This window comes from Heterodontus francisci, chromosome 2, assembly GCF_036365525.1.
Source record: "Heterodontus francisci isolate sHetFra1 chromosome 2, sHetFra1.hap1, whole genome shotgun sequence".
Taxonomy (NCBI): Eukaryota; Metazoa; Chordata; class Chondrichthyes; order Heterodontiformes; family Heterodontidae; genus Heterodontus; species Heterodontus francisci.
In genome coordinates, this window is record NC_090372.1 from 105,232,596 (window position 1) to 105,253,959 (window position 21,364).

Consider the following 21,364-nt stretch of genomic DNA (forward strand, 5'->3'; position numbering starts at 1 on the left):
GATGTTCCGCAAAGCGGTCACCCAGTCTGCGCTTGGTCTCCCCAATGCAGAGGAGATCACACTGTGAGCAGCGAATACAGTATACTACATTGAAAGAAGTACAAGTAAATCGCTGCATCACCTGAAAGGAGTGTTTGGGGCCAGGGATAGTGAGGAGAGAGGAGGTAAATGGGCAGGTATTACACCTCCTGCGATTGCAGGGGAAGGTGCCCTGGGACGGGGACAAGGTGGTGGGGGTAATGGAGGAGTGGACCAGGGTGTCGTGGACGGAACGATCCCTTCGGAATGCTGACAGGAGAAGGGAGGGGAAGATGCGACTGGTAGTGGCATCACGCTGGAGGTGGCGAAAATGGCGGAGGATGATCCTTTGGATATGGAGGCTGGTGGGATGAAAAGTGAGGACAAGGGGAACCCTGTCACGGTTCTGGGAGGGAGGGGAAGGGGTGAGGGTAGAGGTGCGGGGAATGGGTCGGACACGGTTGAGGGCCCTGTCAACCACAGTGGGGGGAAATCCTCGGTTGAGGAAAAAGGAGGTCATATCAGAAGCACCGTCATGGAAGTTAGCATCATCAGAGCAGATGCATCGGAGATGGAGAAACTGGGAGAATGGAATGGAGTCCTTAGAGGAGGTAGGGTGTGAAGAAGTGTAGTTGAGGTAGCTGTGGGAGTCAGTGGACTTATAATGGATATTGGTAGACAACCTATCCCCAGAGATGGAGACAGAGAAGTCGAGGAAGGGAAGGGAAGTGTCAGAGATGGACCATGTAAAGGTGAGAGAAGGGTGGAAATTGGAAGCAAAGTTGATAAAGTTTTCTAGTTCGGGGCGGGAGCAGGAAACGGCACCGATACAGTCATCAATGTACCGGAAAAAGAGTTGGGGGAGGGGGCCTGAGTAGGACTGGAACAAAGAATGCTCGACATATATCACAAAAAGACAGGCATAACTAGGACCCATGCGGGTACCCATAGCGACACCTTTTACTTGAAGGAAGTGCGTGGAGTTGAAGGAGAAGTTGTTCAATGTGAGAACAAGTTCAGCCAGGCGGAGGAGGGTGGTGGTGGATGGGGACTGGTTGGGCCTCCGTTCCAGGAAGAAGCGGAGAGCCCTCAAACCATCCTGGTGGGGGATGGAGTTGTAGAGCGATTGGACGTCCATAGTGAAGAGGAGGCGGTTGGGACCAGGAAACTGGAAATTGTCAAAATGACGTAGGGCGTCAGAAGAGTCATGGATGTAGGTGGGAAGAGACTGGACCAGCGGAGAAAAGATAGATTCTAGATAGGAAGAAATAAGTTCAGTGGGGCAGGAGCAGGCTGACACAATGGGTCTGCCGGGACAGTCCCGTTTGTGGATTTTGGGAAGGAGGTACAAGCGGGCTGTCCGGGGTTGTGGGACTATGAGGTTGGAAGCCGTAGAGGGAAGATCTCCAGAGGAGATGAGGTCAGTGACAGTCCTTTGGACGGTGGCTTGATGTTCGGTGGTGGGGTCATGGTCCAGAGGGAGGTAGGAAGAGGTGTCTGTGAGTTGGCGTTGAGCTTCTGCAAGGTAGAGGTCGGTACGCCATACGACAACAGAACCACCCTTGTCTGCAGGTTTGATGACCATGTCGGGGTTAGACCTGAGAGAACGGAGTGCCTCAAGTTCAGAGGGGGACAGGTTAGAGTGAGTGAGGGGGGCAGAGAAATTGAGACGACCAATGTCTCGCCGACAGTTTTCAATGAAGAGATCAAGAGCGGGTAAGAGGCCAGGGGGAGGGGTCCAGGTAGAGGGAGAATGCTGGAGGCGGGTGAATGGGTCTGCTGGTCGGGGGGAGGACTCCTGGTCGAAGAAGTGAGCCCGGAGGCGGAGGCGATGGAAGAAGAGCTCAATGTCATGCCGAGCGCGAAATTCATTGAGGTGGGGGCGTAAGGGGATAAAACTCAGACCTTTGCTGAGTACAGAACGCTCAGCATCAGAGAGGGGGAGGTCAGAGGGTATAGTGAATACACGGCAAGGGGTCAGATCAGAAGGGGTGGGGTCAGAGGGAAGTGAAGCGGAAGGAGGATCTGGAGGGGTATTAGTCCCCATCAGCTGCTGGAGCTTGCGTTCCTTAACACCTGAAAGGAAGAAAAAAAGTTTTTTGTTAATGCGTCGGATGAGACGTAAGATGAGATGAAACTGCGGAGTAGAACAGCTTTGAGATAAGGTGAGACGGTGCTGCTGGAGAGAGAGGTCCAGTGTGTGCATGTGGCGGCGCATAGCACTGAGTGTGGATCTCAGGATGCGGCGAGAGTAGCAGTCCGAGGAACGTTGTATTTCTCGGAGATACCTGTGATCCTGGGTGGTTTCAAAGCATGATGGGTGAAACTGCAGTTGGAATCCACGTGGAATAAGTCGTAGCCGGAGACAGTCACTGAGGAAGGAGATGTGGCTGTGATCTGATCCAGTGATGAGCTCGCTGTACAATATGTCCTTGGGGATCCTGCCATCTTCCATGCGGCTCACTTGGCCAAGCCATCTCAAGCACCGCTGGCTCAGTAGGGTGTATATGCTGGGGATGTTGGCCACCTCAGGAGATACTGTCCTGCCACCTGATGCCAAGGATTCTCCGGAGGCAGCGAAGATGGAATGAATTGAGACGTCGCTCTTGGCTCACATACGTTGTCCAGGCCTCGCTGCCGTAGAGCAAGGTACCGAGGACACAGGCTTGATACACTCGGACTTTTGTGTTCTGTGTCAGTGCGCCATTTTCCCACACTCTCTTGGCCAGTCTGGACATAGCAGTGGAAGCCTTTCCCATGCGCCTGTCGAGAGACAGGTTACTGGTGATAGTTGAGCCTAGGTAGGTGAACTCTTGAACCACTTCGAGAGCGTGGTCACCAATATTGATGGATGGAGCATTTCTGACGTCCTGTCCCATGATGTTCGTTTTCTTGAGGCTGATGGTTAGGCCAAATTCGTTGCAGGCAGCCGCAATCCTGTCGATGCAGACACTCTTCAGTGTGAGATGTTAATGCAGCATTGTCAGCAAAGAGGAGTTCCCTGATGAGGACTTTCCGTACTTTGGTCTTCGCTCTTAGACGGGCAAGGTTGAACAACCTGCCACCAGATCTTGTGTGGAGGAAAATTCCTTCTTCTGAAGACTTGAATGCATGTGAGAGCAGCAGGGAGAAGAAGATCCTAAACAGTGTAGGTGCGAGAACACAGCCCTGTTTCACGCCACTCAGGATAGGAAAGGGGTCTGATGAGCCGCCGTGATGCTGAATTTGTGCCTTTCATATTGTCATGGAATGAGGTGATGATACTTAGTAGCTTTGGTGGACATCCGATCTTTTCTAGTAGTCTGAAGAAACCACGTCTACTGACAACCTCAAAGGCTTTGGTGAGATCAATGAAAGCAACGTAGAGGGGCATCTGAAATAAAAACAAGAAATGCTGGAATCACTCAGCAGGTCTGGCAGCATCTGTGGAAAGAGAAGCAGAGTTAACGTTTCGGGTCAGTGACCCTTCTTCGGAACTGACAAATATTAGAAAAGTCACAGATTATAAGCAAGTGAGGTGGGGGTGGGGCAAGAGATAACAAAGGAGAAGGTGTAGATTGGACCAGGCCACATAGCTGACCAAAAGGTCACGGAGCAAAGGCAAACAAAGAGACAAAGCGGGGCATCTGTTGTTCACGGCATTTCTCCTGTAGCTGGCGAAGGGAGAACCTTGCTCACTGCTCTCTAATTGTAATTGCAAAGAAATCAACCAGACAGATTTTCTCAGATTTAACCAAGAAAGATGTAAGTTTATTAACCTTAAAACTCTAACAATTAAATCTACTAAGAATATGTGGCGCGACCAGGCTAGCAGGCATACATGATAAAGCACACACACAAATAGATAGAGACAGAGGAAGAGAAAGAATTAAGGGGGAAAGGTTTTAAGTAATAGATGGAATACAGTTACTGGTTCTGGGTTGGATATAAAATTTTTGATTGAAGTTAAGTCTTGCAGATCTTGTTGGGGCCCAGTGCACACTTTCAAACTTGTTTAGCAGGTACCAGAAGGCTGCAGGAGTCTTCTGACTTGAAGCTTGAGTTACTTCCGTGGGTCCTTGCATGAGAGAGAGAGAGACAGAGAGAGAAACATAGGAACAAAGGAGCAGGAGTAGGCCATTCAGCCCATCGAACCTGCCCCGCCGTTCAATATGATCATGGCCGATCATCCACTTCAATGCCTTTTTCCCACACTATCCTCACATCCCCTTAGGTCATTTGTATTTAGAAATCTATCTATCTCTGCTTTAACCAGACTCAATGACTGAGTTTTCACAGCCCTCTGGGGTAGAGAATTCCAAAGATTCACAACCCTCTGAGTAAATAAATTTCTCCTCATCTCTGTCCTAAGTGGCTTCTCCCTTATTTTGAAATTGTGTCCCCTGGGTCTGGACTTCCCAAACAGGGGAAACATCTGAGCTGCATCTACCCTGTCTATCCCTTTAAGTATTTTGTAGGTTTCAATGAGATCACCTCGCATTCTTTGAAACTCTAGAGAATACAGGTCCAGTTTCCCCAATCTCTCTTCATAGGACAGTCCTGCCATCCCGGGAACAAGTCTCGTGAACCTTCGTTGCACTCCCTCTATGGCAAGAATATCCTTCCTAAGGTAAGGGGACCAAACCTGCACACAGTACTCCAATTGCGGTCTAACCAAGATTCCATACAATTGAAGCAAGACTTCATTACTCCTGTACTCAAATCCTCTTGCGATAAAGGCTAACATACCATTAGCCTTCTTAATTGCTTGCTGCACCTGCATGTTAGCTTTCAGTGACTTAGTGACAAGGACACCCAGGTCCCTTTGTACTTCTGCACTTTCTAATCTCTTACCATTTAAGAAATACTCTGCACATATGTTCCTCCTACCAAAGTGGATAACCTCATATTTTTCCACATTCTATTCCATCTGCCACATTCTTGCCCACTCACTAAGTCTGTCCAAATCCAGTTGAAGCCGCTTTGCATCGTCCTCACAACACACATTCCCACCTATTTTTGTGTCATCCGCAAACTTGGAAATACTACATTTGGTCCCCACATCCAAATCATTCATATATATTGTGAACAGCTGGGGCCCAAGCACTGATCGCTGTGGTACCCCACTTGTCACAGCCTGCCAATGTGAGAAGAACCCGTTTATTCCTACTCTCTGCTTTCTGCCTGTTAACCAATCCTTAATCCATGCCAGTATATTACCTACTATCTCATGTTTTAATTTTATTGACCAACCTCCTGTGGGTGACTTTATCAAAGCCGTCTGAAAATCCAAGTATACCACGTCCACCAACTCCGCTTTATCAATTCTGTTAGTAACATCCTCAAGAAACTCCAACTGGTTCTTCAAACATGATTTCCCATTCATAAATCCATGTTGACTATGCCCAATCATTATTATTATCCAAGTTTCCATTTATCACATCCTTTAGAATAGATTCCAGCATTTTTCCAATCGCCAATATAAGGCTAACAGGTGTGTAATTCCCTGTTTTCTCTCTCCTTACCTTCTTAAATAGTGGAGTGACATTTGCAACCTTCCAATCTGCAGGAACCACTCCAAATCTATAGCATTTTAGAAGATGATCACCAATGCATCCATTAGCTACCTCTTTCAATACTCTCGGATGTAGAATATCAAGTCCTGGGGACTTATCAACCTTCAACCCCATTAATTTCTCCAATTTCTCCTTCTTACTGATACTAATTTGCTTCAATTCCTCATTCCTCCTAATCCCTTGGATCTCTAATTCTGGGAGATTTCTTGTATCTTCCTGAGTGAAGACAGACACAAAGTAATCATTTGGCTTCTCTGCCATTTCTCTATTCCCCATTATAAATTCTCCTGACTCTGCCTGTAATGGACCCACATTTGTCTTAGCCAAACGTTTCCTTTTTATGTACCTGGAGAAGCCTTTACATGGAGGGAGACCTTCCTCCTTGAAGTTTAATTGCAGTCTCTTCCAAAATCTGTTCTGTGAGCACAATTCAATTAACTCCAGGCTGGCCAGCAGGTTAATCGTGTGACTTGCTTTTTTCTTGAGACAGCCTCACCTGAGAGGTTTGTGGATTCCTCACAGCTTACCAGACACTCTCAGTGGGGGATGGAATGCTGGCTCCTACACATTCAATGACCCTCAATGTCTCTTGATCATCTTTTTTCTTTTGGGCCTCCTTATCTCGAGAGACAATGGATACGTGCCTGGATGTGGTCAGTGGTTTGTGAAGCAGCGCCTGGAGTTGCTATAAAGGCCAATTTTAGAGTGACAGGCCCTTCCACTGGTGCTGCAGAGAAACTTGTTTCTCGGGGCTGTTGCACAGTTGGCTCTCCCCTTGCACCTCTGTCTTTTTTCCTGCCAACTACTAAGTCTCTTTGACTCGCCACATTTTAGCCCTGTCTTTATGGCAGCCCACCAGCTCTGGCGAACGCTTGCAACTGACTCCCACGACTTGTGATCAATGTCACAGGATCTCATGTCGCGTTTGCAGACGTCTTTAAAGCGGAGACATGGACGGCCGCTGGGTCTGATACCAGTGGCGAGCTCGCTGTACAATGTGTCTTTGGGGATCCTGCCATCTTCCATGCGGCTCACATGGCCAAGCCATCTCAAGCGCCGCTGACTCAGTAGTGTGTACAAGCTGGGGATGTTGGCCGCCTCGAGGACTTCTGTGTTGGAGATACGGTCCTGCCACCTGATGCCAAGTATTCTCCGGAGGCAGCGAAGATGGAATGAATTGAGACGTCGCTCTTGGCTGACATATGTTGTCCAGGCATCGCTGCCATAGAGCAAGGTACTGAGGACACAGGCCTGATACACTCGGACTTTTGTGTTCCGTGTCAGTGCGCCATTTTCGTACACTTTCTTGGCCAGTCTGGACATAGCAGTGGAAGCCTTACCCATGCGCTTGTTGATTTCTGCATCTAGAGACAGGTTACTGGTGATAGTTGAGCCTAGGTAGGTGAACACTTGAACCACTTGATCATCACTACTGACAAAACCCATCTAGCTAATTGGATCAAGGAATGCTCCCATTGTCTCTCCATGCAACTGTCCTTTCGAATGCAAATGTGCAGCAATGTGTTCAGCCACTGTTCTGTGGTCTTTTTAAACAAGTTAATTCAATGTCCAAAACTTTCAAATAATAATGTTCCATATGGCGAAATTAATATGTCTAATTTTTGGCAGGGGTCATTTCTGTCATATCTTGAAAAAATGACAACGTGTGAATGTGAGGGTCAGACAAGACCAAACATAAAGTTATGCTTTCCAACACTGCAACAGTAGCTCTGTCACCCCAATGGAAATGTTTTAATGCAAAATGCAACAATCTGCAGTCTTTTATAATCAGTGGCATGTTCTTCGAACAAATTTTGAGGCATGTGTATCAAGCTTGAAAGCTTCATATCTGTTTACACATCATTCTATATATCTATCATTAATAGAGCCTTAGAGTCATTTATGGCAAATAAGGAGGGGATTCAGCCCATCTACTCCATGCCAGCTCTCTGAGGAGCAATCCCGTCAGTCCCATTCCCCTGCTCAATCTCCGTAGCCCTGCAAGTTTTTTTCCTTCAAGCGCCCATCCAATTTCCTTCTGAAATTGTTGATTGTCTCCGCATCCACCACCATCGTGGGCAGCGAGTTCCAGTTCATTATCACTCGCTGCGTAAAAAAGTTCCTCCTCACATTCCCCCTGCATTTCTTGCCCAAAACTTTCAACAACCCGAACTTTTCCAACTGAACCTTGTAACTAAAATCCTCCATCCCTGGAACCATTCTGGTAAATGTCTTCTGCACCCTCTCAAGGAACCCTCACAGCTTCCTGAAGTGTGGTGACTCGAACTGGATGCAGTACTCTAGTTGGGACCTAACCAGAGCTTTACAAAGGTTCAGCATAACTTCCCTGCTTATGCACTCAATGCCTCTATCCATGAAGCCCAAGATGCTTTGCTAACCACTCTCTCAATATGTCTTGCCATCTTTAAAGATCGATGCATATGCACCCCCAGGGTCCCTCTGTTTCTGCACACTCTTTAGAACTGTGCCATTAAGAATATATTGCCTCACCCTATCCCCTCTGCCAAAATGCATCACCTCACACGTCTTTATTAAATTCCATCTGCCCAATCGCATTTTGCTAGCCCATCTAAGCCCTGTTGCAGGCGGTTCATATCATCCTCACTGTTTGCCACTCCTCCAGGTCTGGTATCATCGACAAATTTTGAAAAGGCCGAGGCAGGTTTCCCCCCACCCTTAAGGCCTGCACTGGGAGCCCCGCCTCCTACACAAAATCCAGCCCCCTGTATGTCAGGCCACAGCTCCTATTAAAACCACCTATACTGTTCAGGTTGTTCCAATAACTATGCAAAGACTCTATGAATCGCAAAGAAAGCCTAACCTCTATGTTTTTGTATATGGTGCACAGAAAATTATTTATTTACATGGATGTTTAATAAATCAAGAAAAAATATGTAAATGTAATAAAGTGCAGAACATTGTGTAATACTCATATACTTTGTTGATTTGACTTGTAAAATATACATGCAAGATTGGGATTGTAGTTTCTTAAGTGAGACTTTGCCATTAGTGAAAGCTTTCATTTAAAAAGAAATTAATATTAAACCAGATGTGCAGTTAGAAAACATTCATGTCATATTGATGGAGCATCCCATAACCTTTAACCTAATTGCATGTAAATATGAGTCAAGGTGATGCCAAAATTCTTTATAAATTTTATTTTTTCCAAAAATTCAATTAAGGGGCAGCAGAAATGATGATGTGAGCAGTGTGCCAGAACTATAATATTTGTCCATAGTGTTCAAGTTCAGTTTATTTATTTGTTGTTTTTATTTATTTTTCTAAACTTCAAGCACCATAGGAGGAATGTAAGAGATGTACAGGGTTACTACTTCAATCTTTGAGCAGCTTCATAACACACGAAAAGGCTCAGCCTTTTCAACCCTAAAGAGTAAGAAAGATAATGCTAGAGAAGGATAAAATGGCATTCCTGTGTGGAGTACTTGAATGAGTAAAATAACTGCAGCCTTTTCTTAGTATTTCGAATGCAAGATGGAAGTTCATATTGCATGAAGGTTCACGGTGCTGTGATTAAGAATAACTCGTGTTTTTAGCCTGGATAAGAATATGTATTTAAATGCTTTTGCTGCAGTTTGGATAGAATTTGAATATTAGATATGAAATTTCTTTCCCAGACCTTGGGCTAAATTTTCACCACGTAGGAGGGAAACAGGAGCCAGGTTTGTCATCTGGTCAGAAACCCACCTCTGGTGGGAAATCAATTAAAGTTAAGATTTTCACGGGGATGAGCGCTTAGTTGGTATGGAGATGGGTTTCCTGTCCACTTAGATCAAGTGGGGGCAGGAGCAGAGGCAGGTCAAATGAAGTGGGGGATTGATTTAGACACCCCATAGCAGCCATCATTAAAGCTGGTGGAAGTCCTAAGGGAGAAACCTGTTGATTGTGCCAAAGGCTTCTACAGCACCAGAGAGGAACGAAATGTCACAGGAAAGCTGGAGGCCTGGCACCCGGGGCAGGGTTGCTCCTCGCTTCATCAATGCCAACCTGGATCTAATGCTGGAGGCCATAAGGGAGAGGAGGGAGGTCCTCTTCCGGAGGGTGACAGGAGGAGGACCTTGTCATGCAGCAGGGGTACCTCTCTGTTCAGCATCATCTCTTTCGGCCTCCTTTTCCTCCTACTCCTGTAGTACTCCACCTGTCTGAGAAACCCAGAGAATCCAGTGTGAGCTGAAAACTCTAATGCCGCATTGCTTCTGGAAAGCCTTCCAGCCTAATCCTCAATGTTGCCTGAAGAGAACTGCTCCAAAAAGATCCTAGTGACAGCCATCTATGCGTATTTTGGGACACCAGAATAAATGGACAACTGATATAATTCCATATCTTCTCATTTTCCTTCAAGAATTAACAAGCATTTGGTCAAAGTTTTTTTTGTCTTTTTTGTAAAGAGATCTCTGCAGAGAAAACCACTTTATTTTTTCTTTAACTGGTGTGTGTGCATGTGTGTTGTGCTAAGTTAGAAGGGAACTTTCATATTTCAATCTGTGTTAATGCTTTGCATCTTTACTGAATACATCTTGTTTTATAATAAATTGATAATTTTGTTGTTTATTTAAGAAACCTGGTTGGTGGATTTTATTCTGAGATAAAAATAGAGTATATAATTGGCTACAAAAACAAGAAATGCTGGAATCACTCAGCAGGTCTGGCAGCATCTGTGGAAAGAGAAGCAGAGTTAACTCTGCTTCTCTTTCGACAGATGCTGCCAGACCTGCTGAGTGATTCCAGCATTTCTTGTTTTTGTTTCAGATTTCCAGCATCCGCAGTATTTTGCTTTTATATAATTGGCTATATCGGTAACTGGGGAAAACATTTAAATATATGTATGACCCATGGAGAAGTGGAACTAGAGAAAGACAGTGCACACCTCAAGCCTTGGTCATAAAATGGGGCACGTTATGGAGAACGCAGCAGACCACCACAAAGAATGAGACCCTTGCAGGAGTGTATTGGAGGCTGGATTCTCAGAAGCCTGATGGCCTGCTCAATGTCGGTCCTACTGAGCAGGTGAAATTGGTTGTATTGCCTCTGTGTCTCTGTCTGGGGCTCCCATAGAGGGGTGAGTACTCATGTCTTCAAAGGATATCCCTTACCTCTGGGATCCATCCTCACACTTTGTGGGGTGGGGGCGGTGGAGGGTTGAAGTGAAGATCAGAGGCAGCCTGGACTGCCGGAGGATGAAGGAGGCATGGCTGCTGCCAGGAAAGTGAATGCACATATGGAAGAAGCTCTTGTGGTTGCAGATTAGTTGGACATTGAGGGAGTGGAAGCCCTTCCTGTTGATGGATCTCACTGGCCGGTCGGTGGGTGCCTTAATGACTAGATGGCTACAATCAATGATGCCCTGCACTGGTGGCGGGGGTGGGGGGAGTTGGGGAAGGTGGGAGAGGGGGGGGTGTGGGCGGTGGAATCCATTGTTGGTGGCAACACCCAATGCCCTCCATTCCTGCAAGGTCACATCTGTCATGAAATGAATGTACTGTCCAGCCCTGGCAAAGTGGGTATCAGTGCCCAGGAAGATGCAGTGTTGTGCAGCAGCTTGCAAGATACCATCAAGGTCCACAGCTGATCCTTGGAATGAGCCAGAAGCAAAGAGGTTCAAGGCCAGGGTGAGTTTGATGGCCACTGGCAGAGCTTGGAACCCATTGCTGCAAGGTGCAAGCACTTTGGCAACAAGGGCACAGATCTCTGTGACCATTTGCCTGGAAAGTCACAGTCCCCTGGGGCACTGGGTCTCAGTCATCTCCAGGTAGCTCTGTTTTTGTCAGTACATTGTGCATTTAGGGTACAGCTTCCATTACTTTCCTGCCCCTCTTTCCTCTTCCATGTCTTCCTGCTGTTTGGGGTTCCACCTTTCCAGCGAAGGGTGTTGCCCCTCATCGCCACTGGGTCTAAAATCTGACAGTTGTGCCCCTTCCTTCCTTCTTCCCAATTGTCCTTGGCAGCTTTGCCCTGCATTTCTGCTCCCATGATACCAAGGTTGCTGACCCTGTTCAACGCCCGAGTGCTGAGTGCCCACTCTCTTTGACACCTGCATAGCACCAAGAGCAGTTCTGTTCCAAGTGCTGATTCTCCCTTTGCCTCACATCTTCTAATGGGGCTGGGATGATGCCCTGGGGAAGCCATGACTGGCTCCACACTCTGTAACTGCCTTCCTTCTTCAGATCTGTTTCTGAAGGCATGGGTAGCCTGTGTGCCCCTCTAAAAATTACAAGTTCCAGCCTTCAATTGCTTTCAATTGGGAGGAGAGCGGGATTCCTGCTCCACCCTTCTCCCACCTTGGTGATTATTGCCAGTGCCGGGATCGGCGTCTTGAAATTGACTTGCTGCTAGGCACTGGTATTTTCGGGGCCTCCCTGTCTCCATTCCCAACTTCAGGGGGCCCCGATAGTTCAGCCTCATGAGTCTAAGTAAGAACAGAATATAGAGATTAAATCTACAACATTCATACTTGTTGCAAGAAAATTATTTTCTGTCATGTATAAAGGGGCTGAAGAAGATAACCTTTTTTTGTTCTTTCCAGCAACATGGAGATGTTCTTGTGTTCACAATGGAAGTTAATTTCTGAAATTGCTCACTTGCAGATTTATGTTACTTACCTCTGACCTTATATTTCTAAATTCTAGCACATTGAGTAACTGGAACCAGGGGAGAACATCAGAACATGGAATCAGTAAATAATCCCTGATTCTCTGAAGTTCATCTTTACTGTAAAAGTTTGATTACCTACATAATGAATGGCACGAGGAAGATTTTCTTTTAACTTTTTAATTCTTATCTGTACATCAGAGAAAAGTTCATTTATTTTAGGGGAGTGGGATAGCTTTCATTGGACATTCTGCTTAATTGCAGATCTAAGTCACATTGTTATGTGAAGGAAAAGAAAAATTGGAAGGACTGCTTTTGTAACTAAGTGCCAATGAAATGTGATATAAAGCATCAATCGGGAATAGACCCACAATGGCTGGAGCATGAAGTGACTAGTCCTGGGCAGAAGATTGATAAATATTTCCCCTCAGCAAAAAAAAAAACTTGCCTCTGGTAGCTGTGGAGCAGCAAATGGAAATAAAAATTGGGAGACCCTTGTTCAAAAAAGAATGTAAAGAGAAGCACAGCAACCACAGGCCAGTCAGTTTAACTTCGGTGGTGGGGAAACTTCTAGAAACAATAATTTGGAACAAAATTAATAATCACAAATACAAATCCAGGTTAATTAAGGAAAGCCAGCATGGATTTGTTAAGGGAAAATTGTGTTTAACTAACTTGCTGGATGTTTTTGAAGGAGTAACCAAGAGTGTTGATGAGGGCAATGCTGTTGATATGGTGTACATGGACTTCCAAAAGGCATTTGATACAGTGTCACACAACAGACTTGAGAGAAAAGTTATAGCTCCTGGAATAAAAGGGACTATAGCAATATGGATACTAAATTGGCTGAGTGACAGGAAACAGAGTAGTGACTAATGGATGTTTTTTGGGCTGGAGGAAGGTTTGTAGTGGAGTTCCCCGTTGCTGTATTCTATTAGGGCAATAGCAGATGGTGTTTTTGCAAGACAAGGCATTAATGAGACATCAGACAAATTTGATGAAGTTTTAAAAGCATTTGATAGTTATTTCAACCTGAGGAGCAATAAGATTCTATAAAGGGCAAAATTTAACAGAAAGGTCTAGAAACCAGGTGAAACAGTTGGTGAAACATTTTATTAATGACCTTTACAGACTCGCTGAAGGATGTGAATATGGAGACCTAAAAGCAGAATTAATAAGAGACCACATTGTAGTAGGTATTGCTGACGAATCCCTATCAGATTTATTGCTGTCCAAGGAAGACTCACCCTAGACAAAGCAGTATAGCGCTGGAAGAACAACAGAGCTATCCTGAGAGTTGAAGAAAGACCTTGGTTCCGGAAACCTTCAGCTATCGTACAGTTCCTTAAGCACAGGGCTTAAGAAGCACCAGAAAAGAAAGTGCACTTGGTGGGTGTGGAGTGCAAGATGCCATGAAACCCTGCCTGCAATATGGTGCCAAAAAGACCCACAGCCGCAAACAGTGTCCTGGAATCAAAGCAGAATGCTTCCCCTGAAAGAAAGTAGGCCATTCTAGGAAGATGTGCCAAAGTAAAATCTCTACTGCCACAGGTTCGAAAGAAAAAGTCTTCAAGAATAGATCTGTTAATGAAGTTGAACAATCTCCATCAGGAGAGAAATCAGAAAACTTCCTTGGTGAGATCAATGACCTTAATCAGGCATTCTAGACTGCAGATAAAAATGTCAACTGATATATCAGTAATTTTAAACTAGATACTGCAGCACGGTCTTATCAGACAAAGAACCATGGTTATCAATGCATTACCTGCAACCAACAGAAACTCAGTTACATGGCCCAGGAAGGGTTGAACTGGAAGTTAAGGGAAGCTACAGGCAACGCTCCAGTATAAGGAAAAGTACATATTGGAAACACTGTATGTTCTACAGAATCAGGAATTTTCTCTTTTAAATAGAAGAACTTGTATTGACCTTCATCTTATAAGAAAAGTAGAAGAAGTTAGGCAACAAGAATCAAGGAGTCACAAAAAGACATTCCAAAATTATTTACTGGTCTAGGAAGATTGAAGACCGATTACAGCATTACGTTGAGAGACGACGCTAAACCAGTATGTCTTTTCACACCGAGGAAGATTCCACACCCACTAATTAAGCAAGTTCAACATCAACCAGAAGAGATGACCAGGATGGGAGTAATTTCTCCTGTCACTGAACCTACAGAGTGATGTTCAGGAATGGTTCTAGTTTCTAAACCTAACGGTAACCTTCGCATTTATGTAAACTTAACTCAACTTAGTAAAGCTGTGGCAAGAGAAGTTCATCCAATTTCCTCAGTGGATGAAAGCTTGGCAAAGTTATCCAAAAAGTACCGTCTTCATGAAGTTTGATACGAATAGTGGCTTTTGGCAAGTTCTGTTGGGCAATAATTCAAGGTTATTGACAACCTCCGTTACTCCGTTTGGAAGATTTCAGGCTGGATTTTACAGCCCCCACCCACCCGCAACATCGGGAGTCACGGCGGGGTGGCCTGGAAAATGCCTTCGGGAGAGGCCCGCTATGGACCTCAATGCAGGGAAGGTCTGGCCCCATTTTGCCGGTGGCGGCGATGCCTCATGGCGCTCCCCCCCCTCCCCCACCCTGCCCACCGCTGTTCGGCGACGGGACCAACATTACCATAGTCAAAAAAAATGCTAATCAATGAATTAAATACTTACCCGTTCCCGCCATCTGTTCCGGTGCCATATTGGTAGTGGCAGCCGGCATTGCCGTGCCTTCGGATCTACTTTTGGAGATCTGATGTGGGGCACTGGTGGGGAGGGGGGAGCAGGTAAGTATTTCAGCGCGGGGGGGACGGGAAGAGGGTTAAAGGTAAAAGTTAATTAACTTTGGGGGGGGGGAAGGTCAGGTACGCAAGGTAAGTTTTTTTTTGGGGGGGTGAGGGCAAGGAATGAATTAAATGAATATTGGGGGGCGGGAGAGTGGATCGAAATATTTCTTTAATTTTTTAAATTAAATCCAAGGTGCATATTCCTTTAAAAATGTTAATAAAATGTATGGGCTGGAAGCCCTTTAAAAGTGGTATCGGCACCTGCACAGTGGCGCCGGACGCCGTTGCCAGGGACAGATTGCCTGCCCCCTACATGTCATCGGGGGGTGGGAGGGGCAGTCCGCCCCAGCCATGTAAATGAGCCACCGCGTTTAATATCGTGGCAGCTTTGCGGAGTAAAGCCTGCGCGTGCGGACCGCCATATTTTACACCCTCACCGGAACATAGATTTCAGGCCTTTGTTTTAATTGTTTACCATTCGGTATAACATCAGCACCAGAAATATTCCAAAGAACTATGTCAAACATTCTACAGGGCCTTAAAGGAGTATTATGCCATATGGACGACATCTTAGTCCACAGTGAATCTGTCAAAGACATGACCTGAGGGTTAGAGCAGTTTTGAATTGTCTACAAGAAGGTGGCCTAACACTTCATGAAAAGTGTGAATTCTCGAAAACGTCTACTCATTTCTTAGGACACATTGTCAGTAGCAACGGCATAAGGGCAGACCCGCAAAAGACAAGAGCCATTAGTGAATTCTCACTTTCTACTTCCGTCCAAGATCTTCAACGATTCCTTGGAATGGTTAATCAGTTGGCAAAATTTTTACCCAATCTAGCGCAAGTTACTGAACCTTTACAACCATTATTAAGGAAAGCTCAAGCATGGTGTTGGGATGCAAATCAGGAGCAGGCATTTCAAAGGATCAAGGAGATGCTGATTCCGCCAGATATCTTAGTGCATTATAACTCCTCACTGCCAACCACAATTGCAGCAAACAGGGTTAGGGGCAGTCCTTTTTCAAGAACAGCAGATGGATGCGTCATGAGCATTGAGACTGAGATGAGGTACGCTGTCATAGAGAAAGAAGCTCTCACAGTAATGTGGGCTTGTGAGAAGTTCTCAGATGATATTATCGGCTTAAGAGACAGACCACAAACTCCTAGTTTCCTTACTTGATGAAAAGGAACTCATTAGCATGCCTCTGAGAATCCAGAGATTCTGGTTGAGGCTATTGAGATTCACATATGAAACAGTATATGTACAGGGTAAGCAACAAATGACAGCAGATGTATTGTCCAGAGCTACTGTTGACCATCCTACTCAACAGGATGTTAACTTTATTAATAAAATTGAGTCATAGTCTCAGTTCACTGTATCACAATGGCCAGCAAGTTCAAAAAAGCTCCAAGAAATACATCATGCTCAGATGCAAGTTGAGGAATGCTTCTGTATCTGCCGATATTGCACGCAAGGTTGGTCGCACGCATTCCGGTGGTAAAAGGATGAAAATCTTCTTTGAACACAGAAGGCAGTTTACCATAATAAATTAAAAGCAAAATACTGCGGATGCTGGAAATCTGAAACAAAAACAAGAAATGCTGGATTCACTCAGCAGGTCTGGCAGCATCTGTGGAAAGAGAAGCAGAGTTAACGTTTCGGGTCAGTGACCCTTCTTCGGAAGTGTTGAGGCAGTTTACCATAGTGGATAATTTGCTGGTATATGACGAGAGGCGGGTAATACTGGACTCTCTCCATAACAATGCAGAGGACGGGCGCAGTCGTCCATGTGTGGCCAGGAATATTGAAAGATATACAAGTATTGATTTCAAATTGTTAGCTATGCGCAGTGCACAGACAGGATCAGAGGGAACCCCTTATCTTGATCCAATTTCCAACCAGACAATGAGGATGGATCAATTCATGTTTAATGGAAAATCCTAACTTATTGTCATTGACTATTTTTCAAGATGGATTGAAGTCAGATGTTTGTACACAATGACAACTGAGATAGTCATTCGAGCTTTATCGGAGATCTTTGCAACACATGGTAATGCCTGACCAGATAGTTTCCAATAATGGACCACTATTTGCAAACAACTAATTTACGCACTTTCTGGAAAAATGTGGATTTGTACATCTTACAAGTTCCCCTAGATATCCACAATCTAATGGTGAAGCTGAAAGAGGAGTCAGAACTATCAAAGACTGTTAAAGAAGAATGAAGATTTTCAGACAGCACTCTTCAACTACATAGCTACTCCATTGCTGTGTGGATTCGCACCATCAGAACTGTTGATGGGAAGGAAGCTCAAAACACAAATTCCCATCCTACCCCAAAAAATTACTTCTAGGTCTAGAAGTCCAGGATTATCAGAGAGTTCAAGACAGAGAAAAGTCTTACCGAAAACAACAACCGTATAATTATATTAGGGAATATCGTATCAGAAACCTACCTAAGTTGAGGGAAGGAGAAAAGGTATGGGTATGGGACAAAGGAAGAGAATGCGTAATTGTCTGGAGAGATGAGAATCAACAGAGATCTTATTTAGTACATACTTCAGAAGATACTATACGAATGAATAGGAGAAATCTTATTTCTATTCATCAAAGACATCAGTCATACATCTGGACGAACCAGATGTTGAACCTGAAATTCAGAAAGCAACGGATACTACAAACCTCAATGAAGGCCGTCCAAGTCAAGAAACAAGAGGTCAGAGAAATACTACCGATCTTCCGCATCTGAAAACAACATGATCAGAGAGATTTGTGAAGCCTTGTGGGAAGATGAGGTAGTAAAAAAAAAAAGAATGTATAAATATATATAGATGGATAAAGACTTGGGGGGAGATGTAGTATAGGGTTTGAAAGGGCTAATGTTTGAGACAGTGTGAGGAATACCTCTCACCATAATGATGTAAGAGATCACATGTGAGAGAGATTGGAGGGAAAAGCAGCACGAGTTCAGAGAAGTCATACAGACTTGTGTAAAGCTGTATATAGTTAAAATGTAATAAATAAGTTAATGTTAAAATTACTGAAGACTCAGTAATTTCTCCTTGCTAGACTAACCAAATACACAAACAGTGGCAAACTAAGCAAACATACAACACCTAGTTCAGCCTCAGCTGGAGTATTGCTTCCCCATTTAAAGATAGATGTGAAGGCATTGGAAAGAATGCAGAAAAGATTCACGGGAATGGTTCCAGGGATGAGGAACTTCATTTACCAAGATAGATTGGAGAAGTTGGGACTGTTTTCCTTGGAAAAGAGAAGGCTGAGAGGAGATTTGATAGAGGTATTCAAAATCATGAGGGTCTGGACAGAGAAGATAGGGAGAAACTGTTCCCACTCATGAAAGGATCAAGAACAAGGGGGCACAGATTTAAGGTAATTGGCAAAAGAAGCAATAGTGACATGAGGGGAAACCTTTTCACGCAGCGAGTGGTTAGGATCTGGAATGCACTGCCAGAGAGTGTGGTGGAGGCAGGTTCAATCAAGGCATTCAAAAGGGAATTAGACAGTTACTTGAACAGGAAGAATGTGCAGGGTTATGGGGAGAAGCCGGAGGAATGGCACTAAGTGAATTGCTCACTTGGAGAGCTGCTGCAGACACGATGTGACGAATGGGCTCCTTTTATGCTGTAACAATTCTGTGATTCTGAAATTCTGTGAGAGATGTATAATGGGTTGATGAATTGACATAAGCTGTTCGACACCATTGGTCACAGCCAAAATGACCCCGATTGAACATTTCTGCTTCTATTTGGATTAAAATAGTTCACAAGAATCAGGCTGCACAGTCGACAGCCTGCTCTGCAGGCCTATGTCCATGTAGCTATCTAACTTGCTGCTGGGAGGTGTGTGAGTGCGGTCCAAAATGACTCATCCTCTGATTTCTTTTCTGTCTCTTTTACTCTGTGAAAACATCTCCCTCTGTGTCTCTCCCTGATATCTTGATGGAGTTTGGGAAAATGTGAGGCATATTATTCACTGACATAGTGCAACCTACTGGTATCTTTAGTACAAATATGTAAGAAGTACTGAGGAATAAATATTGAAAGCTCATTGATTTTTGAACTGCAGTGGGTTTGAATTGTTTCCACTGCTGTGCATTAATTACAATCATTGAATTTTTTCCTCATTATTCACAATATTTTTGTTTCTCTCAGATTACAATAAGTCACAAGAACCAGGCTCCAATGTTGAAGGCTCCACCGCCCAAGACTGGCTTTGTTTCCTCAATCATCAAGCGAACCAGGAACTAAGATACAAGGATAAGATGGGAGAAAAAAACTGCCCTGTTCAGCAGTGCAGTTTTCTCTTGGAGTGAGAACAAGGAGAAAATGGGAATTAAACTGATAATAAGAGCAAGTTGCATTCTTATAAGGACCAGTTTTGAATGTTACACTGCCTGTCTGGAATCCCGCCCAGCGGAAGCGCATATTGGAAATTCGGTTGTGTGCTGGGCATGGTTTTCCTGACTTTTAACAATAATAGCCAGAAAATTTGATGTAAATGTGCCCAAAATTCCAATAGTACCAATGGCAGGTGAGGCTTCCCCTAGCTGCACAAAGTCAGAAAAATTATCCCTAGATTAAAATAGCGTACACCATTAATTTGCACAGTTGCTGTTACTGGGATCGAATATAAGAATTAAATCATGAAGGTTAACGGGCACATGTAGAATTGGTCTTGAGTTTCTGCATGACAAGCATTTATCCTTTATGGCATAGTAGTTCAAACTGCATGAATTGCATTTAGGTTTAAGCGCAGGCCTACATTCTTTGCTTTTATCTTTAGGTGTTAATTGGAAGAATATTTTTGGCTCAAAGCCATTCACTTCAATAAAAGCTTTCCCCTGGTTAGGACAGAGGGCTAAGGTAACAGCAATTACTGTCATTAACTTTAAAAGCACAGCAAAGCCACACAAAGCAACAGTGCTATATTAGTAACAAATTGGTATGAAATTCCTTGTCCTGTATTTAAAATAAAGTTCGAGCTAATTATTTTTTAATTCTTACATGGGATGTGGGTATCGTTGGCTGGGACAGCATTTGTTGCCCATCCCTAATTGCCCTTGAACTGAGTGGCTTGCTAGGCCATTTCAGGAGGCAGTTAAGAATCAAACACATTGCTATAGGTCTGGAATCAGATATAGGCCAGACCAGGTAAGGATGGCAGATTTCCTTTCCTAAAGGACATTAATGAACCATATGGGCTTTTACAATAATCGATGATAGTTTCATGGCACCATTACTGAGACTCGGGCCAGAATTTTACGCCACCCCACTGAGCCGGATAGTGGGGGGGGAGGGGGTGGCATAAAATAGAACAGGAGGCTCTGGGAGGCCTTCCTGACCTGCTCCCGCCTCCGCCATTCTTTACGTAGGGTGGGGCGAAAAACGGGCTGCCTGGCCCAGGCCAATCAAGGCCCTTAAGTTTCCACTTAACAGCCACTCAAGGGCCTTCGCCCGTCTCCCTGCGCATTATATGCGTGGCAAGCAGGCATCCTGCAGCCGGGAAAAGCCACCTGGGAATCGGGCGCAGGGTGCCCAGTGGAGGGCAGCCCCCGCTTCCCCAACCACCCCCAGGACCCAACACGCAGCCCCCCCCTTTCCCCCCAAATGACCACCCTTGCCCTGCCGGGGTCCGACCGATTACCCCCGGCGAGGCAACCAAAACTCACCTTAAATCTCGGCTCCATGTCATCCTCTGAGGTCAGCTGGGCTGCAGTCCCAGCAGTGGCCACCGCTCCTGGTGAGGCAGGCCTTCTTCCCTCAAGTGGGTGGAAATCCCGCCTCAGAACAATTAAAGCCTGGAGACCCGTTAAACGCGTGACAGATCCCCAGTCGAGGTGGAAGCGGGTTCACCACCGACTTTTACATTGGTGGCCAGTTCCCGTCTGCCCAACGTAAAATCCAGCCCTAGCTTTCAATTCCAGATTTTTATTAATTAATTGAATTTAAATTCCACTAGCTGCCATGGTGGGATTTGAACCAATGTCCCCAGGGCATTAGCATGGGCTCTGGATTACGAGTTCAGTGCTATTACCACGACACCACCATCTCCCCCAATGTCTTCATTAAAATAAAATAATTTCATACAGATACATTAAGGAATTTATCACCAGTACCACACCAGACAAAACTTTATAAAATTCTAGCAACTGATGAAAGTTATTAAAATGAAATTGTAACAAAATATGATGAATGATTGCTTTTGCTACCCCTCTGCTTGTCCACTCCACTTCCGGGATTTCCTGCCAACAGTTCTGGAGGCGGGGAGTAGGGGGGTTGGGTGTGCGGGTAGAAAGTAGAATATATCCTACCAAATTTGCTGAAATACTATGCAAATGATAGAAATTCATCATC

General features: G+C 44.9%; 1 protein-coding gene across 6 annotated transcripts in view; it reads left to right on the top strand.

Annotated features, from left to right (window-relative positions):
- The window catches only part of dgkb (diacylglycerol kinase, beta), a 1,110,826-nt gene extending 1,091,568 nt beyond the window's left edge, over positions 1-19,258 (top strand). For all 6 annotated transcript variants that reach the window (XM_068051143.1, XM_068051127.1, XM_068051112.1 and 3 more), the window contains one exon: positions 19,163-19,258. In XM_068051143.1, the coding sequence (XP_067907244.1) occupies positions 19,163-19,258 (96 nt within the window). The remainder of the gene's footprint in view (positions 1-19,162) is intronic.
- The last annotated feature ends 2,106 nt before the right edge of the window (positions 19,259-21,364 follow it).